At 41.1% G+C, this 24,707-nt stretch overlaps 3 protein-coding genes across 6 annotated transcripts in view; 1 reads left to right on the forward strand and 2 right to left on the reverse strand.

The window, feature by feature from the left end:
- The window catches only part of LOC138948882 (tudor domain-containing protein 5-like), a 36,310-nt gene extending 29,559 nt beyond the window's left edge, over nucleotides 1–6,751 (reverse strand). Inside the window, exons 1-5 of one of the 3 annotated variants that reach the window (XM_070320517.1) lie at nucleotides 5,668–6,751; nucleotides 3,721–3,863; nucleotides 2,628–2,684; nucleotides 1,194–1,350; nucleotides 676–702 (exon numbers count right to left, since the gene is read on the reverse strand). In XM_070320517.1, coding sequence (XP_070176618.1) covers nucleotides 676–702; nucleotides 1,194–1,350; nucleotides 2,628–2,684; nucleotides 3,721–3,863; nucleotides 5,668–6,607 — 1,324 coding nt within the window. In that variant the 5' untranslated portion in view covers nucleotides 6,608–6,751. The remainder of the gene's footprint in view (nucleotides 1–675; nucleotides 703–1,193; nucleotides 1,351–2,627; nucleotides 2,685–3,720; nucleotides 3,864–5,667) is intronic. The other 2 variants (XM_070320518.1, XM_070320519.1) reach the window with 2 other exon arrangements.
- A 121-nt stretch (nucleotides 6,752–6,872) lies between these two features.
- Nucleotides 6,873–14,362, forward strand: LOC138948886 (tetratricopeptide repeat protein 19, mitochondrial-like). Of its 2 annotated transcripts, none has more exons than XM_070320524.1 (4): nucleotides 6,873–7,156; nucleotides 9,298–9,490; nucleotides 10,773–11,088; nucleotides 13,132–14,362. In XM_070320524.1, the coding sequence occupies exons 1-4, from the start codon at nucleotides 6,963–6,965 to the stop codon at nucleotides 13,692–13,694; spliced, it is 1,266 nt and encodes a 421-aa protein (XP_070176625.1). In that variant the 5' UTR covers nucleotides 6,873–6,962; the 3' UTR covers nucleotides 13,695–14,362. The 2 variants fall into 2 exon arrangements, with proteins under 2 accessions (XP_070176625.1, XP_070176624.1); XM_070320523.1 differs by having other exon boundaries at nucleotides 6,907–7,156; nucleotides 13,129–14,362.
- A 165-nt stretch (nucleotides 14,363–14,527) lies between these two features.
- On the reverse strand, nucleotides 14,528–22,653 carry LOC138948885 (zinc transporter Slc39a7-like). Its single transcript, XM_070320522.1, has 3 exons — nucleotides 21,593–22,653; nucleotides 21,081–21,292; nucleotides 14,528–19,421 (listed from the first exon to the last, which is right to left on the reverse strand). Exons 1-3 carry the CDS (start codon nucleotides 22,641–22,643, stop codon nucleotides 19,170–19,172), a joined length of 1,515 nt encoding a protein of 504 aa, XP_070176623.1. The 5' UTR covers nucleotides 22,644–22,653; the 3' UTR covers nucleotides 14,528–19,169.
- Between the last annotated feature and the right edge of the window lie 2,054 nt (nucleotides 22,654–24,707).

The following is a 24,707-nucleotide window of genomic DNA, read 5'->3' on the forward strand; positions in this document are numbered from 1 at the left end:
AAGATCCCCTTCTCCGTGCGTAAAACATGACGCTGGGCGCCCGGAGAAGGGTTGCCCCCGGCAGACTCTGGTTCCGTAGAACCAGAGCCCAAAACAGGACGAGACATCCTACCTCGCCCTGTACGTACCCTTAAAGACCGAGAATTAACAAAATTCAAAGAAAATTTAGGTCAATACTCAAGTGAATGCGGCGAAACGAGAAGCAGACGACCGGTCACCACGAAGTAGGACGGGAGGCACGCCGAGTCCGCCACACAAAAACGGAGGCACAAGTTGAAGGAAACACAACGTAGCCTCAAGCCAGAAGTGGAATAACACACAATAATCCAACAGGTGATAGTCCACACAGAAAAGAAGCCTCTTAGTCCAAAATAATCCGGGAGCGTAGCAGAAACACAGCCGGTCTGACACGCGCGAAAAAAGAAAGAGGACGCGCCACCTACATCCTGTAAGGGGGAAGCACTCGGACAGTGCTTGGGATCCACGGTGGCGCATGGTTATGGGAGATAATTGTACCCACTCAGCGTTTTGTCCAATTTTTTCGGCCTATAATAGATAATGTGCAAGAATAGTACTGTCGAGGTAAGTGTTATATTGACTGCTTTTCTTTCTTTCTTTCTTGCAAAGTCAATGAGGAAACAACATGCAAAAGATGCGTCACTGAAAGAAACTTACCGCGCTCATCGTAACAAAAAAGCAAATCTGAAATTCATTTTACATGAAAATGTACATTTGGAAAAGACTTTTCACATACCTTTTTGTTCATTACTAATACTGTACTGATTTTTCGTGTAAATACTTGCCAAATGACCGTCTATGACATCTCCGGCATGAGATAATGGAATCGTAACAATGTGAAAGAAAAGCATGAAAGTATGCTGTCTGTAGTCTGTTATATGGCCAGCTTTAACTGGTTTTTAGCATGCTGTTTGGTTTGACACAGCCAGACACGAGGTTATGAACATAAAGTCTGAATAAAGCAAAATCTGAAAAAGGGGGGGGGGGGGGGGGGGGGGGGGGAGGGTTTTAAAAGGGGGATTCCGCAGGCCACAAGAACAAAGCTGCTCAGCACATTTACACACGCAGACTTGTACAGTGGAACCCCCCTTTTAAGACTCCCTCCCTTTTAAGACTGATTTTCTCAGATTTGTGGAGGTCTTAAAATGGGGGTTCCACTGTCCACACAGACTCACCATCTCCACCCTTTCTGGCCTGAGTGGCGTCCGACAGCATCCAGTCCCCTTTCTCGTACGGTCGCTCGACACGCACTATGTGTGGCATGGCTGACACAAACTCTATGACGCTGTGGTAACCTTGGTCCCTAAGGGGCAGCTCTTGGTCAAACATGGTCTGAAAATAAATTGTATGCATGACAAGTACTTTACAAATGTGTGGATTCATGTTATATAAGCCACATTTGTCAAACTGGCTGGAATCATTGACAGATACTCCATGTTTTTATGAATCTTTCCTCTCTTTGTGCATTTACAATTGAACGTTACAAGAAAATTGGGCCCTTTCCTGTCAGGTTGGTTGGTTCTTGGTTTTTAAGGCAATTTTGTTTTTAACAATTTGGTGGTTTATGTTAACAAGGCAATTTTTTTTTCTAAAATACGGTTGGTAGATTCAGAGATGAGATTCCCTAAAAGTGTTTTGGGAGGAAATTAGGAGGGGTCCAGGGGGCAAAGCCCCCTGAAGCTGAAGATTTTTTGACACTTTGACAACAAAAAAAGACTTGGAAATGAGTCCGAGCAGTAGAAGCATACAACATTTTGTCAGTCATATGTGAAAAATTTAAGTAACTTTAGCTCAGGAATGTTCACAAATTTTAGAAACGGCACAATTTACTTGCACAATGACCAATGGTGCTCATAAGGTGTTGACCTGGTAAAAGCATGGGTTAGATGATCTTTAGTTGTCAAATGGCCTTTCAGCGTGGTCTTCCCTTTGGATTTGTAGCTGAGATCAAAATTACACCACGTGCATCTAGCCTTTCCCGGAACAGTCAACTTTTTAAAAGAATCTCCAAGTCGGAGCGACAGTTTTCTCCCGCGTAGTTCAGACGTGACGATTTCTTCCTGCCATTTCGGAACCCACTTATTCTTCACACCCTGGTCGATCTCCGACGCCAAAACATGTTCGCTTTCCGTCAATGTTCTCACCGACGCCATCTTTGTTAAGCAGGCTAAAGCCGACAGCTGAATCAGCCCGTTTATGAATTTTCGGAATGAAGACACTCGGAAATGGAAAGTTCATATTCAGGTCGAAGGTCCACTTCCTTCGATACGGAGGTTATGTTGTTAATATTTCATCGGAGATTTGATCTGGAAAATCGACTTTAGGGTTGTAGGTAGGACTTTACAGATCGAATCCAATGGAACCACAACAACTACTCTACCCCCCCCCCCCCCCCCCCCCCCCCCCCCCCCCCATTTTTTCTCAACGGATTTAGACGATTCAGAAAAATGGTCCTGGGAATTGGGCAGAATTCCGCCAATTGGCGGAAGAATCTCATCCCTGTAGATTGGTTGTTTTTGAAAAAATTTTCTTGGCCTAACATCACATCCATTTTCAAGTTCCAGGTATTGTTGGATACTGATAGACATTGCAAAACTGAAGGTACTTACTTTGTACATCACAGGCAATCTGTTGGCCCACAAGCCTCGGGGAGCTTTCACTAGCACCTGCAAACATACAGCCATCATGTGTCAAAACTCATTATTATCAAATCAACATACAGTGAAAATTGAAATCTATCTCGTTAGGCCTAAAAAAAAAATAGGTGTGGTTACGGTAACCCGACCTACCCTATTTTTTTGGGCCGACCCTATAACTTTTTATTACATTTGTCAAAAAAATACAAAAACAAAAAAAGTAAACGAGTGCAGAAAACGCAATGAAAGCGAAAGCGCCCGAGTCGCACACTTATTTCCCTGTCAAGTAGGTTTAATTTGTACACATTAGAAAAAAAGTTTAAAAAAAAACAAAAAACATTGCCTACCTTCCTACCCTATTCTTTTTGGCTATGTTACCATAACCACACCTATTTTTTTTTTTGGCCTTACTAACCTCCACAAATCTGAGAAAATTAAATATTAAAATCGGAGTGTCAAAATGGAGGTGAATAAATGTACTACATCTACAGACAACTACAACAACTGGGGTCTTAAACAAAAAGGGGTGGGGGTATGAGGGGTCGGGGGGGGGGGGGGGGGAGAATAATTTCAAGTGCTGAGGCTCAGCATGGTGACACTGACAGGTGTGCTCTTTTGTATTTAAATAAAGAATCAAAAGACATTACTCTAAGTTGGTCTAACTCTAAGTTCAAACAACCTTTCAACCATCTGTCTTCATCATGATCATGTCCGTGACCAAGACCTCTGAATTTATGTGTACAGCAAAAATGGTCTCTCAGTCTGAAACCAGCAACTAGGGGCTGGTGCCGGCCATACCATCTCATACTTACCTCAAACCTACGAGAAACAAACGCAAAGTGACAGCAAGGCGTTTCAAAGATTTTGTGTCAACAAATATTGTTGAAAACAGTGTTATGAACAATAGCCGCTGCTTTCAAACTATTCTTGGAAAAACAGACATCTCCACCCAGTCTAGGACTTATTATATATTATATATATATATATGCACTCCTCCCTTTCGTTGATCAAATGCGAGATGTGGTTTTTCAACGTATTGACACAGATACAGATTTAGTCTCATCACCTGTTTGACTTTGTTCTGGACATCTTGGCTAATGTCACAGATGTCCTGTGACATCTTGACTCCCCCCTGTCGTTGCTTTGGCTTCTCCTCTTCCTCCCAATTGTCAGAGTCATAACGAGAAAGCTGCTGAGAATTGGCATGATCTGCAATGCAACAGCAAAGTCATTTAATATTAGAGAAGACACAAAAATGAAAAGCCACAAACAGTACCTATGTAAATAAAAAACAAACTTCAATAATACAATTTTTTTTTAAAAGCTACTGACCCTAAGGCCTAAAAAAAAAAAAGGTGTGGTTACGGTAACCCGACCTACCCTATTTTTAGGGGCCGACCCTATAACTTTTTATTACATTTGTCAAAAAAAAAAAAAAAAAAAAAAACCGAGTGCAGAAAACGCAATGAAAGCAAAATCGCCCGAGTCGCACACTTATTTCCCTGTGAAGTAGGTTTAATTTGTACACATTAGAAAAAAAAGTTTAAAAAAAAAAAGTGATTGCCTACCTTCCTACCCTATTTTTTTTGGCTATGTTACCGTAACCACACCTTTTTCTTTTTTTTTGCCTAATATTTTAGGCCTTGTCATCAGAAACAAATATATTCAGTTTCTGGGCCTTAGGCCAACAACAATTCTTGTTTTCGGTGAATTACTGAATAGGCTCAAAACATTAGATTAGGTAGTAACTACTTTTGTGTGTTTGTTCGTTCATGGGCTGAAACTCCCACGGCTTTTACGTGTATGACCGTTTTTACCCCGCCATTTAGGCAGCCATACGCCGCTTTCGGAGGAAGCATGCTGGGTATTTTCGTGTTTCTATAACCCACCGAACTCTGACATGGATTACAGGATCTTTTTCGTGCGCACTTGGTCTTGTGCTTGCGTGTACACACGGGGGTGTTCGGACACCGAGGAGAGTCTGCACACAAAGTTGACTTTGAGAAATAAATCTCTCGCCGAACGTGGGGACGAACTCACGCTGACAGCGGCCAACTGGATACAAATCCAGCGCACTACCGACTGAGCTACATCCCCGCCACTTTTGTGTGTGTCTTTCTGTGTCTGAATCTGATCATCAAAGCAAACGCTGTGTCTATGGCATTACACGCCATTAGATTTGTTTAACTTTTGTTGTTGTTGACTAAACCACATGATTATGGCTTTCTGTTGGCTGAAACTTGCGCGAGTTGTGTCCCTTAGTTGGTGCAAAAGAGTAGTCTTTGTTAGGTCGTCTGCAAATGGAGTTTTGTTATTAATGACGTGTGTTTCTGTCTGTTTGAGTGTTTCTTTTTCTTAAAATTTAGTTAATATTAACAACAAGTTCTACAACTTCTAGGGAGGGAAAAAGGGTTGGTGGAGCAACTAGAATTTTTTCTTTCTTTTGCAAAACTTAAAAAGCTTGGTGATGTAGAAGAACATGAACTTCATTTTAAAAATTAATTCATTTATAAATTTATATAATAATATCAAACAAAAACAAAACAAAAAACCAGTTCAATCAATCAATCAATCAATGACGCTTATATCGCGCATATTCCGTGGGTACAGTTCTAGGCGCTCTGCAGTGATGCCGTGTGAGATGGAATTTTATACGGCCAGTAGATTGCAGCCATTTCGGCGCATATTTACCTTTCACGGCCTATTATTCCAAGTCACACGGGTATAGGTAGACAATTATTAACTGTGCCTAAGCAATTTTGCCAGGAAAGACCCTTTTGTCAATCGTGGGATCTTTAACGTGCACACCCAATGTAGTGTACACGGGGGGAGGGTTCGGACACCGAAGAGAGTCTGCACACAAAGTTGACTCTGAAATAAATTTCCGCCGAACCTGGGATCGAACTCACGCTGACAGCGGCCAACTGAATACAAATCCAGCGCGCTACCAACTGAGCTATATCCCCAGTTGTTGATAAGGCAACACCAGTTCAATCAGCCAAGTTCCCTTCACCTTTGGTTTCAGCAAACTGTTGTTTGTATTCAGGCTCCGACCATTGAGGTTTTCGCTCCACCCCCTTAACTCTGCCACGCCCTCTACCTCGATACGTCGTACTCCGCCTACCCTGGCTTGATGAATCGGACCCTCCTTCACTTTGATCACTCCTCGGAGACAATTTTTGTTCACCTTGATCCTGTTCACACGGTTTGCTCCGTGAATTTTGTTGCAAATTATCACCACTTTGAGTCTGTGTTCTCGTTTGTGACTGTGAATGTGATGAAGTCCTTTCACTGGAACGACTGGACTGACTCTTGTCTTGCATGATCTCAGACTGGTAGCCTGGAGATTTCCAACCATTTCCATGCGACCTTGTGATGCTTCGACCATTACTTTGGTCAGATCTGCTGAGCCGAGGTGGTTGTGGGTATGCGTAGACATCATTCTGATACCGTGATGGCGCACTGTATCCGTGTAACGGAGGGATTCGCTGCCCAGTGTTTGGATTCCAAGTAGCTAGAGGCAACTGTCCTAACAGCCCACTCTGGTGTGTCTTGGAAACAATTCTTCTTTCTCGGGAGAAATTTCCACCCCCTCTGCCTCCTCGTGAGTTGGAGCTTGAAAAGTTCCTGCTTCTACTTCCAGACGACCTTCTCTTTTTTTGGCTTGGTTTCTGTCTTTGCACCATAACTTCAATGTGTTTTGTGTCTTCAGTAGACACCTGCCTGAGCCTCTCCTCTCCATTGGATGTGAAGAACTGCACTGTGTCTTTCAGAGAGAGGAGAAACGGTTTCAAAGACTGAAAGCCGAAGTCCGTATAAGGAATCGGCGTGCCAACGAAATCCCTGTAGTCTCTCTGAAACTCTTGCACTGTCAGACCGCCTTGTACAGTGATAAGAATCGAGCGGAACAACGACTTGATGTTACTCAGAGCGTTTGCATCTTTTTCGCCCATTTTGCACTTTAGGTGTGACCCTTCATGCACATCAAAACATTCAACTAGTGTGACACATGTATGCAACTAATCAATTCCTCTTCTCGCATGCGGCAAGGGTCTCTCACTCTCAGAGCCCTAAAATCCTCCCTTCGCGCTTGCAAGATCAAGACACCAACTTCCGGTCAGTAGAAAGTTTGAAGAAACGTGAAAACCTAGAATAAAATACGTTTTGTTTGCTATACTACGTGGCTATGACTTCATTTTATTCTATAGGAATATGCAGGATATTAATGAGCGCTTTTTGCAACAATAACCTTTATCAATCGTACGTCACCGAAACTATGATCGGCTAGCTTTGTATGTAACAGCCAAGATGGCAGCCCTCTGTGCCAGAATATCAGGCACCGTTGCAAGGTCTCCACTTCATCGCAGCATCTCCGGTTTCCAAGTAATTTCAAAACAATCTGGGAAGCCGTTTCAACAAAGGCTAACATGGAGCCAGTTGAAACATATGCATAATCAATCCGAGTCTAAGGTGGCTGTTCCGTTGCAGTCCAAACGTTCAAGGTTAGTTGAAAATGAAAGCGGCTTGTCTAATTTGAGTGATGAGTCTTTTGATTTGATCATGAGGATCTTACACTATTGAAAGTTATCAAAGACTCTCTGAAACATTGTGTGACTTAAAAAGTTTGCATTATCATTATATCAACACATATATGATATATCATAATGAAAAAATAGATATAAAAAAGTATTAAAAAAACCCCACTTGCTTCAGGAAAGCAGCTCCGTAACTAGTGTAAACAGTAAAGTAAGCGGACACATTTCTGTACACACACACACACACACACACACACACCACACACACACACACACACACACACACACACACACACACACACAAACGCACATCTGAATTTAGGGCCCTGTTAAAATTGAAACTAATGACTGCACCCATGAGTCGTAGTTTTACATTCCTTCTCAAGAATACCAACTTGTGTGTGTCGTGTTTAGGACACTTCAAGTTTTTTTTGTTTGGTATTGTTTTTTTGTAGTCTACTTAGTGTGACACTGACAGGGAGACTACTGCGTCAGCCTTCACAGCAGGCTCTGCAGTTGTCAGCCTTGGAGAGCGCGAGCTATTTATAGCTCGACGTTTCTACAACGTTGCTGACACCTGTGAATTGTAGAGTTCTGTTTGTGGTAGGCCTATGGTCTGGCTGCTGCTGTCTTGTATGTTCTTGGTTGCCTTTCAGTACCCATAACAGGTTTTTATACGGCTAAGAAATTAGCTCTAAAATTCTCAATCCTGTTTGACTGGACTTCGCCTCCAAAGGAGATTTTTGTGTTCCGACACTCGGTTACATTAGTAGAATTACATTTTAGTAGAGATCTCAGTAGTCCCTGTTTTTGAGACACCTGAAAAGCTTGGGCCAAAAAACAACGGACAAGTCGCGTAAGGCGAAATTACTACATTTAGTCAAGCTGTGGTTCTCACAGAATGAAACTGAACGCACTGCATTTTTTCACAATGACCGTAGTCCGCCGCTTGTGCAAAACGGAGTGAAACTGACGAGCCTGTTTAGCGCGGTAGTGGTTTCGTTGTGCTGCATAGCACGCTTTTCTGTGCCTCTCTTCGTTGTAACTTTCTGAGCGTGTTTTTAATCCAAACATATCATATCTATATGTTTTTGGAATCAGGAACCGACAAGGAATAAGATGAAATTGTTTTTAAATCAATTTAGGAAATTTTATTTTGATTGATAATAATTTTTATATTTTTAATTTTCAATTTCAGAGATTGTTTTTAATCCAAATATAACATATTTATGTTTTTGGAATCAGGAAATGATGTAGAATAAGATGAACGTAAATTTGGATCGTTTTATATAAAAAAAATGTTTATTACAATTTTCAGATTTTTAATGACCAAAGTCATAAATTAATTTTTAAGTCACCAAGCTCAAATGCATTACCGAAGTCCGGCCTTCGTCGAAGATTGCTTTACAAAAATGTCAATCAATTTGATTGAAAAATGAGGGTGTGACAGTGCCGCCTCAACTTTTACAAAAAGCCGGATATGACGTCATCAAAGACATTTATCGAAAAAATGAAAAAAAACGTCTGGGGATATCATACCCAGGAACTCTCATGTAAAATTTCATAAAGATCGGTCCAGTAGTTTACTCTGAATCGCTCTACACACACACACACACACACACACACACACACACACACACACACACATACACCACGACTCTCATCTCAATTCCCCCTCTATGTTAACCCTTACACTGGTGCAATTCTGTAACACATGTTACATAGCCACTGGTGAATTAACAGAGAGAAAAAGAAAGAAAAACGGTCATATAGGTTTTCGCATCCATGGGAGGTAATCGGAACGGACCAAACAGAATGAGCCAGTAGCGCGACATATGTCGTGACAACCAGGTGACAGTGTACGTAAAGTAGCGCGACAACCAGCCTAAGGGTTAAAATATTTAGTCAAAACTTGACTAAATCATGTAAATGTAAAAAGGAGACCCCAAAATTTAGGTGAACTGACACAAGTGACAGACCAACTATGATTTACAGAAAATATAATGTGAAATTGAAAACAAGATCAGTACAGAAAGAAGACAGAGAAAAATGTTAAACTATTCATAACATCTTTAAACTATTTCACTGATTTACTTTGCTTCTTTCAGGTTCAGCCGACACTGGCTTGTGATGATGGCAACGGCAGGTTTCAGCCAGGGCTTTTTGGGAATCAACCTTGGAAAGAAGGAAGATGAGAAGAAGGGAGGTGACCCTTTGCTGAGGGTTTATGCCGAAGCCAAACATGCTCACATGACACAAGACTTTAACAAGGCAGAGATCCGGTATCATGATGCACTCAAGGTGATTGACACCAGGGGGATTACTGCAGTTCTTTGGGCTTTGCCCAGGCAAACAGTGGAACCCCCCGATTAAGACCCCCCTATTTAAGACTTCTTCTTTTTAAGACATTAATTTTTCAGGTTATTTGTTCATAACCTCTGTAAATTTACTTCCATTTTGTGACTCCCTCCTGTTGAGACCATATTTTCTCATATATGGAGGTCATAAGTTGGGGGGGGGGGGGGGTGTTCCACGGTATTGAGATATCCAATCACCAATTTTATTTTACTTTTTCATACCGAGGCAGCTGTTTGTGCCACTGACAAGAATTGCAGGTCATGTGAGAGAGGTGGAGACGACAGTGTCTCGGCTGGGTTGTTGGTAGTCCTTCTTAAAGTGGGGAAATGGGCAGTGGGGGGGGGGGGGGGGTGGGGAGGTTAAGTGGGCCGTAGGGGCTGAGAGTTTTTCAGGTCGCCAGGCAGGCAGGTGGAGCAGGTACAATGTATTTGAAATCGCTCAACTTAATTGTTGCCTGTCTGGCGGGTGGGGGTGGGGGTGGGCGCATTCTTTCCATTGCGACCACTTGTCTATAAAGACCACTTTTGGTCAGTCCCTTGTGTGGTCATTATTATACTTTAGACAGGTTTGACTGTATTCGTAGGAAAGCATGTCCCCTGAAAGCAGCGTATGGCTGCCTCAATGGCGGGGTAAAAATAGTCATCTATATATATATACGACTAGTGTCTGTCTGTCTGTTCGCGATGCACGGCCAAAGTTCCCGGTGGATCTTTTTCAAATTTGGACACCGTATTCAGCTACACCCCGGACACAACCTCATCGATGAGATATTTCAACACGTGCTCTCAGCGCACAGCGCTGTGCGTGCTGAACCGATTTTGTTGTTGTTGTTGTTGTTGTCGGGATCCACTACCAGTAACTTTTCCTTATCTTCTCCAGTGTTTTCAGTCGCGATTATCTCCCTTCCTCCGTGTGGCGTCAATCCATATTCCCGTTACTACGTTACTATTTTTAGAAGGTCACTGCACGTTACTATTTTTAGAAGGTCTCCAGTGTTTTGCGCGTTTATCTCCTTTCCTTCGTGCGCCGGCTGGGTCTCAGGCGCAGCCTGGTATTCGGCTCTACTTCTTCCCGGCGAAGCCGGTACCCGGCGAAGCGGGTAATCATCTAGTATATATATATATATGTAAAACAATCGTGGGACTTTCAAATTCAACCCATGAACGAAGAAGAAGAAGATCATCCATCCGGACATTTTCCACTCAACCTTAAACGGTCTTTATAGGTGGCAGACGAGATGCTGAAGCTGAAGAAGATCAACTTCAAGACCTACCTCGGCGCCAGGACCAACATCTTCGACAGCCTGGCCGACATGGCGCTGGTCCGCGGAGATCTGGAGAAAGCGGAGGCGTTGTACAAAGAGACCATGAAAGGGTGTCTGCAGCAAGGCCTGGAGATAGACAGCAACGCCATCATCGAGCTGTCCATCAAACTCTCCAGTATCTACGCCATGTTGGATCGCGCTGCGGAGGCTGAGCAGGGCTTGCAGTTCTGCATCAAGTCGCAGGATGCTAAGATGTCTGCTGAAGAGAAAAACAAAGGTAGGTTTTGAGAGAAGAATTAGGTGCAGACTGTTACGCAAGTACCTGTGCCATGGACGTACAGGTTAAGAATTCCTCCTTTCCTCTTTTCTCAGTTCTTAACCTCTGTAAAACTGTCTCTCCATTTTAAGACTCCATTCTCCCTTTTAGGACCCCCATTTTGAAGGTTGTAAAAGGGGGTTCCACTGTACTGATAAAATTTAGGGGGCCCGGGTAGCTTAGGTGGTAGAGCACTGGACTTGTGATCGAGAGGTCGCTGGTTCGAATCCGGGCCGGGCCGGACACGGGTCAACTTTATGTGCAGACCCAGAGACGGTATCCATCTCCCACCCCTGTGTCACCACAATGGCACGTAAAAGATCATGGTCATTCTACCATAAGTGCAGATGGCTGATACCACCTAAACACGCAAACATCAAAAAGCCGTGAGGGCGTAAAACTCGAATCGTATAAACCAATTCATGTCCAATATAGGCAATTAAGACCTGACGGACAATAAGCCCCTTAAAATTTACTTTTTTTACTGATAAAATTGACGTGCATTGTCTCCTAAACCTACTCTGACAACAGAAAGTGGTCAGAGTTAAAAAGTCATTCAGACATTCTTGTTTTCATCAGAGATAAGTAATGGGTTTGCCATTGTTTACTTTTTCTTGCTTGATGATAATATACGTTATCGCGGTCTCGGAGAACAATGACTGTCGAGATCTGTGTAAAATGTTATATTTTGGTCAAAAACGCAAATAACATTTATGTATCAATCGAATTCCTTTCTTCTTCTTGTCGTTCGCTGGAATTCCTGTTGTTGTTTTGACGATTGAACGAGTACACACACATGCAATCAAACACATAAGCTTCATATTTGGGCGTTTCAGGTTGACCGAAACTTCAAAGGAACTACAAAACACACGTCATGTACTGACTTTGTTGTTGTTTTGACGATTGAACGAGCACACACACATGCAATCAAACACATGACGTGTGTTTTGTAGTTCCTTTGAAGTTTCGGTCAACCTGAAACGCCCAAATATGAAGTTTTGTAGGCCTCTGACGTCACATGGCTCAAAGAAGGGAAATCCAATGTCCAATCGATACATTTAGTTTTTTTCAAGCCATTTGCAGCTTAGTAAGTTTTAGTATAGTGAAGATGCTCTCTTACTTTCTGTGTCTCAGTCTTTGCTACAGCTTACCATGGGAATATGAGTTGGGGGAAAAATGACAAAAGAGAGAGATGTCTCTAAATGCATCTGTTTATATGAAAAAACATTTCACCTTATGACTGAGACCCCTGAGACCCTCTTTTTTAAGGCCTTGATTTTTCTGAATTTCGTTTCATAACCTCTGTAAATTATTCTTCTCCATTTTAAGACTCCCTCCTTTTTAAGACTCCCTTCTTTTTAAGACTCCCTCCTTTTTAAGACTCCCTCCTTTTTAAGACTCCCTTCTTTTTAAGACTCCCTCCTTTTTAAGACTCCCTTCTTTTTAAGGCTCCCTCCTTTTTAAGACTCCCTCCTTTTTAAGACTCCCTCCTTTTTAAGACTCCCTCCTTTTTAAGACCAGACTGTTGGTAGGTCTTAAAAGGGGAGCTCCACTGCTGTGCATTGGCTACAATAATGCTTATTATGTGACGGGCGCTGTGGCGTGGTGGTAAGACGTCGGCCTCTTAATCGGAAGGTCGAGGGTTCGAATCCCGGCTGCGGCCGCCTGGTGGGTTAAGTGTGGAGATTTTTCCAATCTCCCAGGTCAACTTATGTGCAGACCTGCTAGTGTCTTATCCCCCTTCGTGTGTACACGCAAGCACAAGACCAAGTGCGCACGGAAAAGATCCTGTAATCTATGTCAGAGTTCGGTGGGTTATAGAAACACGAAAATACCCAGCATGCTTCCTCCGAAAGCGGCGTATGGCTGCCTAAATGGCGGGGTAAAAACGGTCATACACGTAAAATTCTACTCATGCAAAAACACGAGTATACGTGGGGGTTTCAGCCCACGAACGTAGAAGAAGAAGAAGAAGAAGCTTATTATGTGCTTCTGTTTCAGAAGCTTTCAAAGTACCAGACATCATAACAGAAGCAGTGGCTTCACAGGAGGCAGACCCGGACAAGCTCTTGTCAGAAGATGCTGCAACACTGGCCCAGGCAGAACAGGATGAGGAAGAAAAAAAAAGAGACACACAAGCCTTGTTAGGCATGGCGCTAGAAACCTACGGTCGCTTCCTCATGGGTCAGCGACGTCTTGGGGAAGCAGTGCCGTTGCTTGAACGAGCGTTAGACGTGGCGGAAACTGTGCTGGGTACGGACAACGGACAGTACATCATTCTGTTGAACGACCTGGCCTCAGCCCAAATTCTGATGAGGAACTGGGACCAAGCCACGAAGACACTCAACAAGGCGATAGAATCGGCCACCAAGATGAAGTCGTCCCAGCTCCCTGCGCTGTACTGTAACCTGGGGGCGGTGTTTCTGCGGACGTCCAAGCTGGATCAAGCCAAGGAGACATGCCTGAAGGCGCAAGACCTCGCAAACAAGAACAAGAACACAACGGCATTCTCCATGTCCCAGAAATGTCTGGAGAAGATTCAACAGGTCAAGAAAGGAGCGGCTTGATTTGTTGGTTTGAGGGACATTTTCATGAACCAGAACGTGAAATTTGCCTAGTGCGCAGTTCTGAGCAGAAGCAAACTTTGAAGAAGAAAAACACACATCACTACAGTTTATAGTTCTTCTGAACTAATAATTCATGTGAGCTGAAACATATTCCTACCCTCGTAAGTTAACAAAATGTTAACATTTTCCATGCTATCTGGTTAAGTGAAGAGTATAAAATGTTCGGAACATATCACACACACAACAAAAGAGAGAGAAAAAAGAAGACGGCCATGAAGAGTTTCCTGCTGGGAAGATTTCTGTTTTGAGTGATTAATGAGTCAGTGCTGAGTAGTTTCTATGCTCTTGAATCGTATTTTAAATGAAATCTTTGCAGTCCTTCCTTGGGTTTTTGTTTGCAGATTCACATTATAAGTGATGTGTTGCAGCTCTAGTCTCTACATTTTTTTGCTTTCAGTTAACAAGCCACTGATTTTGTTCTCAAACATGTAACACTGACTGTGGGAACTGTTGAATCAGAAAGTGGAAAAATGGTAGTGGATTGTTTGATGAATTTGATGTTGTTTACAAGCAGCTTTATGTTAAATATTGGGTGCTGTTCATTATCCTTTTTTGAGATGACGCTAAATATATGCATCACGATTTATTGTTGATGATACTGTTATTTTTATTCTGACTTTGTTTAAGACAGAATGAATGTGCTCATACACACTAACACACACAACTATAACACACTTGTTAGGTTTCTAATATTTCACTTATTAAGTTTTATTCTCTCTCTCTCTCTCTCTCTCTCTCTCTCTCTCTCTTCTCCAGAATAACAGCAGTCTAGATTTTTGTTTTAACAATTTTATTTATTTCGTTATCTTTTCTGAAACATAATGTGGTGAACATACTGACCCTTAATTTCTTTTTCAATGGTTTTACAAGCATAGCAAGACAAACAGCAAAACGTATCCAGCACATTTACACAAAATTAAAGGTACACTCCTTGCAAAAATGAATCATGGTTACAACCACCGATCTTGTTCAGGCTTCTACATGGGATAAGAGCAAACTTTCTTTCTTTCTTTATTTGGTGTTTAACGTCGTTTTCAACCACGAAGGTTATATCGCGATGGGGAAAGGGGGGAGATGGGATAGAGCCACTTGTCAATTGTTTCTTGTTCACAAAAGCACTAATAAAAAATTTGCTCCAGGGGCTTGCAACGTAGTACAATGTATGACCTTACTGGGAGAATGCAAGTTTCCAGTACAAAGGACTTAACATTTCTTACATACTGTCGCCATGGTGTCGACATACAAAATAAATTCAGCAAAAACAATTCCACTGTGTAGAGAATGTGGACAGGTTATTGATTGTTGGTATGTGTCCAAGTAAAAGGATGCTCTTTTTCTATGTGAATCCCTGGAGAAAGCTTTGGTCAACATGCAGTTAGGATGGAGCCTTTAAGCCCCATGTAAGCTGTTCAAAGCAGAGGTAAGACATGTACAGCATATAACCAGTCTTCAGTGTGGAAGTGAGTTGCGCTTAGTTTTTTTTCTGTTTCTGTGCAAGGCAAAATCCGTGATTAATAACAAAATGATCTCTTTAATGGGTTGTGATAGTTGCTTAGCATAAACCTCTTCCCTGTCACTCGTTAACTATGGATTTTGTTTACATGTACAAATCAAAGTACTCATCTCGCTGATGAGTTTCACCAATAACTAAGCCTAACCATATTCAAAACTTGCCACTGATACTGGAGGTAAGCATTTGAACCCACTCCCTCCCTCCAACCATTCTCATCAACTCTGAACTGTTAGTGTTAGCAAATATGGTCACATTTCAGCGTTTGACAAGATAAAGGTGTCTACTCAATGTTTGACAAGATAATACAAGTTTTCAATGTCAACGACTACATCTAAATTTGCCACAAATCCCACAGCACCACAAAATATCAGGCAAGTGCACAAACAACAACAGTGACGTTTCGCCCTCCACCACATTTTGACATAAGCATAACAAACCTTCCGCACACAAACACAGCAGTAGTCATGAGATGAATGCAATATGAAGCATGGTTATATGGACCATGTTTACATGAACTAGTGTAGTTGTTCAAATGCTGCAGGAATGGCAAAATCTTTGCGATAAACACTTCAGAATTTACTCTCAAGCAATTTCGAGTATTAAACCGCTGGAGTGAGAGTGCTAAAGTTAACACAAAATTTAGTTATTCACTGCAGCCACCGACCTGAAGATTTAATGGCCATGATATCGAACGCAGAAGAAGAAGTTATCTACTCACTCACTCTCCACAAAAAATGACGGTTTAAACATACAAATATTTGCTCATTGCTAGCTTGTGGCGTTCAGCTCTTCTTCTTGGTATAATTTCCAACACCTGCAAACAACTTGACTAAAGGTAATATCCCAGTACCAGCTTACTCTCATACTTAATGCTTTACACAGTTCACAACTACTAGCTACTAACAATAAAACAAGACTGCAAACTCTCTGTTTAAACCCAACACCCAAGTAGTCCAGACCAGAACAATATCATTAGTCAGAAATCATGGTCAACCAAACATTTTTGGTATTTTACCAAAAAACATGTCAAAATACTGGAAATACATACCAGTTTATATTTTGTTTGACCGGTTTATTCAAGACAATCACCGTGTTTTAGACCTGGTTTGACCAGTTGCAGCACATTATACAATTGACAGCCAGACTTGTAATTAATTACGGGTTGGAAAAATGGCTAATGCAATGACGAATAAGTGATACAGGAATGTTTAAACACCTCTGACTAAGAGTTACAGAATATGATTGTACCTTCAAGACACTTTCATAATCTGTGTCAATGTTTCTATGCAAATAACAAAGCAACCAAAAATATATGTGTGAAATTCAAATGTACTAGTGAAATGGGTGGGTCTTTCTTTATTTGGTGTTTAACGTCGTTTTCAACCATGAAGGTTATATCACGACGGGGAAAGGGGGGGGGGAGATGGGATAGAGCCACTTGTCAATTGTTTCTTGTTTACAAAAGCACTAATCAAAAATTTGCTCCAGGGGCTTGCAACGTAGTACAATGTATTACCTTACTGGGAGAATGCAAGTTTCCAGAACAAAGGACTTAACATTTCTTACATACTGCTTGACTAAAATCTTTACAAAAATTGACTATATTCTATACAAGAAACACTTAACAAAGGTAAAAAGAGAAACAGAATCCGTTAGTCGCCTCTTACGACATGCTGGGGAGCATCGGGTAAATTCTTCCCCCTAACCCGCAGGGGGTTTCTATGGAAATAACAAAGCGACCAAAAATATATGTGTGAAATTGAAATGTACTAGTGAAATGGGTGGGGTTTTTTTTCTCACAAAACAAAACCCCAAACAGCCACTACTTTGAAAACACAAAGTTTGAGTGCCTACCGTGTCTTGTCCACATAGCATTCATTATATTTTGATACTGGAGACAAAATGAATTCAATTCAAATCTGAAACTACATAAAATAAAAAAATCCATTATTTTTTTAATCTGACCAAAAATGACTAAGTTTTTCTTTCTCTTTTCTTTAAAAATTAATGTTCATTTTCTATACAATAGCTACTGTTGACACAAGTTTGTGTATGATCAAGACGAAATATATATTACTAAAAGATACACGGGTGGTACTACAGCTGTATTGTCAAAAATTCATGACATGACAAAAGACACATGATATAGGTGAAGATAAATAAAATAAAATAATGTATGCACACTGTAGACTAGAATAGAACAGCAAATTCATGTCCACACATCAGGTCATTTCACAATTTCATAATCAATAACAATCCCCACCTTTCCTTTGCAGTTGTTAGCATAAATTAAAAATAAAATTGAGTTTCTTTTCACCTGACACACGAAAAGCCACTTGGGCAATGCATCACACATATGTCATATCCTTCAACATTCAAACATACTTCAGTCATTTTGTCATCAGCACAGTGAAAGTAGTAAAGAGATAAAAAAAATCCAAAAACAAAGAGACTGCCAACGTTCCAAAATTCAGAATAAAAAAACAAGAAAAGTAGGTTGTTGGAACGTTTGTCATTGACAAAACAATACATTCACAGATATTTCGACCCAACGGTCTTTTAAGTGAACAGACAAATATTCACACAAAAGTTGAAAACTTATCTTGATAGAACTATCAAGATAAGTTTTGTGTGAATATTTGTTTGTCTGTTCACTTAAAAGATCGTTAGGTCGAAATATCTGTGAATGTATTGTTTTGTCAATGACAAACGTTCCAACAACCTACCTTTCTTGTTTTTTGATTTAGTAAAGACATGGCAAACATACACTGAAAATTGGTTCCTTTATACTTTGAACTTCATAGTTAACACAAGAAGATCCATAGTAATATGTGAAGCAACGGCACAGAAAGAAAAAATGTTGAAAGTGGACGTGAGATATACAAAGCAAGGTAGTACATGTGTTAGGCAGTATGTGATTATCTACAAGTTGTGCTTGAAGGTGATAACAATTAACACAGATGTTTTCTTTTCTTTTTATCAAACAAACTCTACAAAAACATCATTCTGGTAAAAGCTTTTGACAAGAAAATCTGGCGTATGAATGTAATGGATTAACATATGTTCTGTCATGAAATTCACACAAATGTTGTCTTCATTTTGCACTCTTTCCAGACTTCAAGAAATGACATGGAAACACACACAAACCAAAGCCAAAAGGTTGTGCAGTTAACATTTGACAATTGTGCAGTTAACATTTGACAACTGGAACATTCACAAATGCAACATCTAACACAGGACTTTTTCTCAAGCAAAAAATAACCATTTCTATATCAAAATGGGAAAAAAATTAAGTAATGAACAACATAAAAGAAACAAAAACAATAAATTTTCCTTCATACCTTTTCAAACAAATAATAACTTAGCCTATCACAACATGTACAAACACCTCTTCATGCTCAGAAAAGATAAAACTCTTGGTCTCAAACAGTTGACCAAACAGCAGTACAATGACAGTATCTTTGCATTCTCACACATTTTTCAGCTTGACGAATGAATAAGATTACAATGATGATTATTTCTCATTCTCACAGTATACTCTTGGCCTGAACAGTGAGACAAACACCAAAACAAAATCTTCTCGTTTTCTTGAACTCTTTTACATCAGCACTAGCAGACAACTGCACAGCAGAACAATGACAAAAATTCTTTTTCACAAACCTGCAAGCAAATCAATGACCAAGACAGCAAAACAATAACGCTGTCATCTCATTCTCACAAACTTCCAGCTTAACAATGATCCAGATAACAAAACATGTCAAGATCTGTCTATTCTCAAAAACTTTTAATCGTAAGCTTAACAATGAGCAAGGCAAAATAAAAAACAAAACAAAAACGATGACAACATGTATCTTCTTGATGACATTCTCACATTCATGAGCAAACATCAGTGGTCACGACTCTCACTCATACTGGGCAATGAGCACCATCATGTAGACGCCAAAGAGCAGAGCGGCGATCTCCATCACCGACTGTTTGATCTTGGCCTCCTCCAGCAGTTCCGGAATGACGGAAACGGTGGCGATGTAGATAAAGCCACCAGCAGTGAAGGGGAGAATCCATGCAGTGGCAGCCACCCCGACCCCACCAGCTAGCAGACTGCACAAAGTTCCCAGCATGGCACCGATAGCTGTGGAAAACTGCAGCATCATGGCCTGAAAACACAAAAGTACAACAAATTTACATTAATACAGTGGAACCCCCCTTTTAAGACCCTACAATTTACGACTCCCTCCCTTTTAAGATCCTGTTTTCTCAGATTTTCTCTTCATAATCTGTGTATATTTACCCCCATTTCACGATCCCCTCCCTTTTAAGATCCTGTTGTCTCAGATTTTCTCTTGATAACCTGTGTATATTTACCCCCATTTCACGATCCCCTCCCTTTTAAGATCCTGTTGTCTCAGATTTTCTCTTGATAACCTGTGTATATTTACCCCCATTTCACGATCCCCTCCCTTTTAAGATCCTGTTGTCTCAGATTTTCTCTTGATAACCTGTGTATATTTACCCCCCATTTCACGATCCCCTCCCTTTTAAGATCCTGTTGTCTCAGATTTTCTCTTGATAACCTGTGTATATTTACCCCCATTTCACGATCCCCTCCCTTTTAAGATCCTGTTTTCTCAGATTTTCTCTTGATAACCTGTGTATATTTACCCCCATTTCACGATCCCCTCCTTTTTAAGACCTCATTTTCTCCAGATTTGTTTTAGGTCACTGTATTTCTAGTCAAGACAGTATGACAGTATTAGTGAGTATTACAGGGGTAAAAGTTAAGACTGTTCAAAATCAGTGAACCTGTTTAGAGACCAGGTGGACCTGATTTTGTGTGTGTGGTGTGTTTCTGATATGATTTTTGTCCAGGGAAAGTTTTGAAAGTCAGGATCTTTTTTTAATACTATTCAGGAATTCCTGATTTGTTCATGCAAACTTTCATCCCTGTTATCTCAAATAATAATAACAGGGATGGCCAAATTGTCCGCCTGATCGCCAGGGGCAAGTAAAAAATCCACCGGGCTAGTAGAAATCGACTGGCAACTTGCCCGGCTGGCCAGTGAGCATTCTGGTCCAATGCAACAACTTTTGGTTGTGATATCGAGTTTCAAAGACACTGCAGAAGCAGCAACTGTGATATGTACCAGGCCAGCAACATTTCTGGCCATGCTAGTAACCTTCTTGTAGTTACTCGCCTGGTTGGCGAATTTAAATTTTGAGATTTGACCATCCCTGAATAACATTGGTTTTACACTGTGAATTGACAGGAGCTGGTGGAACCTGTCACCAAGGTATGATGATTACATTTTTATTACAGTCATCTCAACAGCTGTGAAAGTCAGGTGATGTACTGAACGCAACCTGATCAATACATTTTGATGCTTTTACAAGGCAAGCTTTATCATGCAGCTAAATTTCAACAATGGTGTTTTAGTGACTTCAAACTACCAACACAAAAATTAAACAATGTTTTGACACTGTGAAGGATTGTGTTCCGAGATGAGAGAAAATGTAGTGATGATTGTTATTACAACAAATGCACAAATTATAAAATAAATCTGTTACAAAAATAATTTAAACAACACACATTTTCACGTATGGAATGACGTAGAAATTTCCTGGGAATGAATTCGTTTTGAATCCGACTCCTTTGGAGAGCAAATTCAAACGATAGAGCTTTACCTCTCTCTAAAACTTGAGAACATGGATGCTATTCAACCATTCAGCAAACTGTCTAAAAAAAACAGTATCATTTATCAAAAGCTTGTTAGTCTCTAAATAACTTATTCTTTTAGTATAGATCTCTGGAAACTTACCTTTTTCTTTGTACAGCCAGACTGCACCAGGATAGCAAAGTCGCCAATCTCATGTGGAATTTCATGCAGGAAGATGGTTGCCGTGGTGATGAGACCCAAGGTGTTTCCTCCAAGGAAGGAGGCGCCAATAGCAAGACCATCAGTGAAGTTGTGAGCAAAATCAGCAGCCAAGTTAAGGTACCCAGCCACCTTGATGTCAGACCCATGATGTTCTGATGAAACAAAAAGAAACTTTAACATGCTTGCTGACAGTGACAATCTTCAAAAGTTTCATGTTCTAGGTCTATTTTCTAACACCAAAGCTTTTCGTCTTCAGAATAATTCCATTTCCAAATCAGTCAGACAGGAATTCAGATCCCAGTCAAAGTAAATTTTCCATCAATGTTAAAGACCATGCCAATTCATGAGAACATTTTCATTAATTAATTCAGGAAGGATAGAAGTCAAATAAAATGATTCAGACAATCAAATATATATATATATTATATATATATCTTTTTCTCATATAGTACCTTCTTTCTCAGTGCTGTCTGAATCACTCTTCTTCACTGCAGAATCATCCTTCTTATCTCCAGTTTTCTCTTTCTTCTCTTCTTTTTCCTCTTCCTCGTCTTTCTTGTCTTCAGTCTCCTCATCACTGTCCTTAGCTTTCTTTGGACTTTTCGTCTTTTTCTCGTCATCTTTCTTGTCACCATCACTTGTCTCCTTAGCGTCTTTAGGCTTGGTCTTCTTGTCTGTCACCTGTTTCTTTGGAGCGGCATGGGAGTGACCATGACTGTGCCCATGCTCCCCGCTCCCTTCTTTCACAAATCGAACAAACTTCTCCACCATCAAAAACGCTACAATTCCACCTAGCACCCACAACCCGACACCCATGTCGTGCGAGTGGGATTCGTGTGAATGACCGTGAGATTCGTGAGAGTGTCCATGAGAGTGGCCATGGTCTCCCCCTTCTTCTCCATGACTGTGGGGAGAGATGGCGTGCGGAATCAGATGCAAAAAGGCGTCGCCGAGTAATCCTCCAGAAGCGAAGCTCAGCAAGATTTTCAGCAAGTCTCTCTGTTCATCGGCGTCGTTGAGAGGCACAAAATACAGGATGAAAATGGGAGAGATGCTGATGAAAGCGGTGGCGGCTAGCGCTTTGAGCCACACAGACCAGGCAGGTCCAGTGCCGACGGTGCGTGCTCCTCTCTCAAACTCCTCAATTCCTTTCTTCGTCTCGCCTGGTTTAGTGTGCGAATGCCCGTGGGAAGGAGCGTGCCCGTGAGCGTGGGCATGCCCGTGGTCGTGAGCATGCCCATGGTCGTGTGCGTGTCCGTGGTCGTGAGCGTGTCCGTGGTCATGAGCGTGTGCGTGGCCATGGTGGTCTGAATCGACGTCTGCCTCCGGTGCGTTGGCTTGCTTACTGTATTTAAAAGACGCAGGCTGGTCGTGCGCGTGGCCGTGATCGTCATGATCATGAGCGTGACCGTGACCCTGCAAAATGGCCGGCAGGAGACAGACAGCAATCACAAACAGCAACACTTGGCAGCGGCGTCCGAATCTCCAGCTGGAAGCCGCCATGTTTGCACAGGAAGTGTACGTGTCTGCGGCGGCGCTGCACCGGAAGTAAACATTGACACGTGTAAAGCATCGTCTGCTTGCGCGGACCCTAACGAAAACCATTCTTCTTTGTCTGTTGTTTACTTCATGATCGAGGCTATTCTTATAAAGACGAGCTTACACTTAAACAAAACCGGAGTAGTTCGGGACGAATCAGTTGCACTCAAAGTAGATCCTCCATTCTTTGCCTTCTCACTATTTTTGTTTTGCGTTTTTGTTTTCTCTTTTTTTGTTATTTAAATCTGTCAATCTTCTTTTTCTCCTTCTAAACTCTTTCTTTTATTATATTCTCTTCTTCTTCAAAATAATAAAGCGTTTGAGTAGTTTATGAAAGATCAGAGATAGGCACAACAATTAAAGCTCACAAGTCGTCGAGTCAATCATCACTGAATCAGTGAATGCGTCCGCCAACCAAGCAGCATGGTATCACTACTAGTCATGAGGCTTTAATCAGCATTTATCAACAGACCACAGTATATTGAGGGAGGGCCCCGAATTATAGACCACCTTTTGTTTCATGCTGATAACTACCCGGTAGCTGGTTTTCTCGCGAAGAAGTTTCTTTTTTTTTTGTTGTAGTTGTTCTCTCTTCAGGTAATGCTTAAGCTTTAGCCTAATTAGAGCGAGTTTGCTTTCATAGACTTCTAGCAAAAATTAAATTAAACAAAGAAATATTAACAACTTGTGCGCCTAATATGGACTGGTGAAGAGGCCATCACGAATTATTATAAAAGCCCAATCTACTTCAAAGAAAGATGACGTTTTTATATAACATAGTGTGCAAGTCAAACTAATGGGCGGTTCTGGTGAGGTTATGCCCCCTCTTTCTTTCGGCTGGTAACTGGCGCCACCTCGCGGCAAGATCACACGAGAAAGGAAAAAAACTTGCATTGGTCCCAAATAGCATATCGGTTTGTTAACAGTTCGTGTGTAAGTCCTGCATTTTATACGGTAAACAGACAATGGTCGGTTCTGGTGAGGTTATGCCCTTTCTTTTGGCTGGTAACTGGCACCACCTCGCGGCAAGATCACAGGAGTTGTCTCGCGTTATCACCCCAGAAGCGCTCATTCAAATATGTATCAGATTTTTTACTTTAGTTCAATGGGAACATGATTTGAAGCACAACAAGAAACTAAAGAAACTAATAAAAAAAAAACGTTAAGATATCCTTAAACCAATCCAGATCACTGCTATCTGTTATAAGGAAGCTATAATTCATTAGGAATGTCCATTGCAATGTACGTGCAGCAAGTGTTTTAGTGTCTGGCAGGTGTTCAAGTCAACAGACCAAGTCTCACAAACTTCAACATCTACCAGTAAAATTCATGTCATTTTTTTTATTCAAAATAATGTAAGGTAAGAGCCCAAACCTTTCTCTCTGCCTTAATTAAAACTTTCAGTCAATACTTGACTGAATGTAAAAACAAGAATGTTCCAAATATCCCTTCACAAGTTCAACCCATCGACTGGGGCCAGGCTTCGGAGGGGAGTAGAAATGCTTCTCACCTTCCCAACACACACGTACACTCACACACAAACACGCGCACACACTCACACATACACACACACTCCATCACAAATTTTAGCTTTGAAATTGTTTTATTTATCATCCAGTGACAACATAATTATCGAATGAATTATTTTCCATCTTTTTATAACCTTGCTTGTGTCAAAGAGGGGCTGAATAAATACCATACATTTAGCGTATAAAAATAATCTTGACAGATTAGTCAGCACAGTTGGCTACAAAATACCTTACAGATCACAGGGCATCAAAGTCAGATACATATTCTCTAAAATGAATGCCCTGATGAATAAAATGCTGAATGTTGCCAATAAAACACATCACTGACCTTATCAACAAACCCACAAGTGAATGAAATACCACTAGTTTAATGTACTTCTGACAAACCTTAATTCTTCAGGTTTCAGTCTCTCTCCTAACATTCCAAGGAAAATGTTTGTTCCTATGTTAGTATGTACAATAAAAATGTGTGTGGTACATGTATACCGTGCCCTTTTGC

Source organism: Littorina saxatilis, linkage group LG15 (genome assembly GCF_037325665.1).
Source record: "Littorina saxatilis isolate snail1 linkage group LG15, US_GU_Lsax_2.0, whole genome shotgun sequence".
NCBI classification, from domain to species: Eukaryota; Metazoa; Mollusca; class Gastropoda; order Littorinimorpha; family Littorinidae; genus Littorina; species Littorina saxatilis.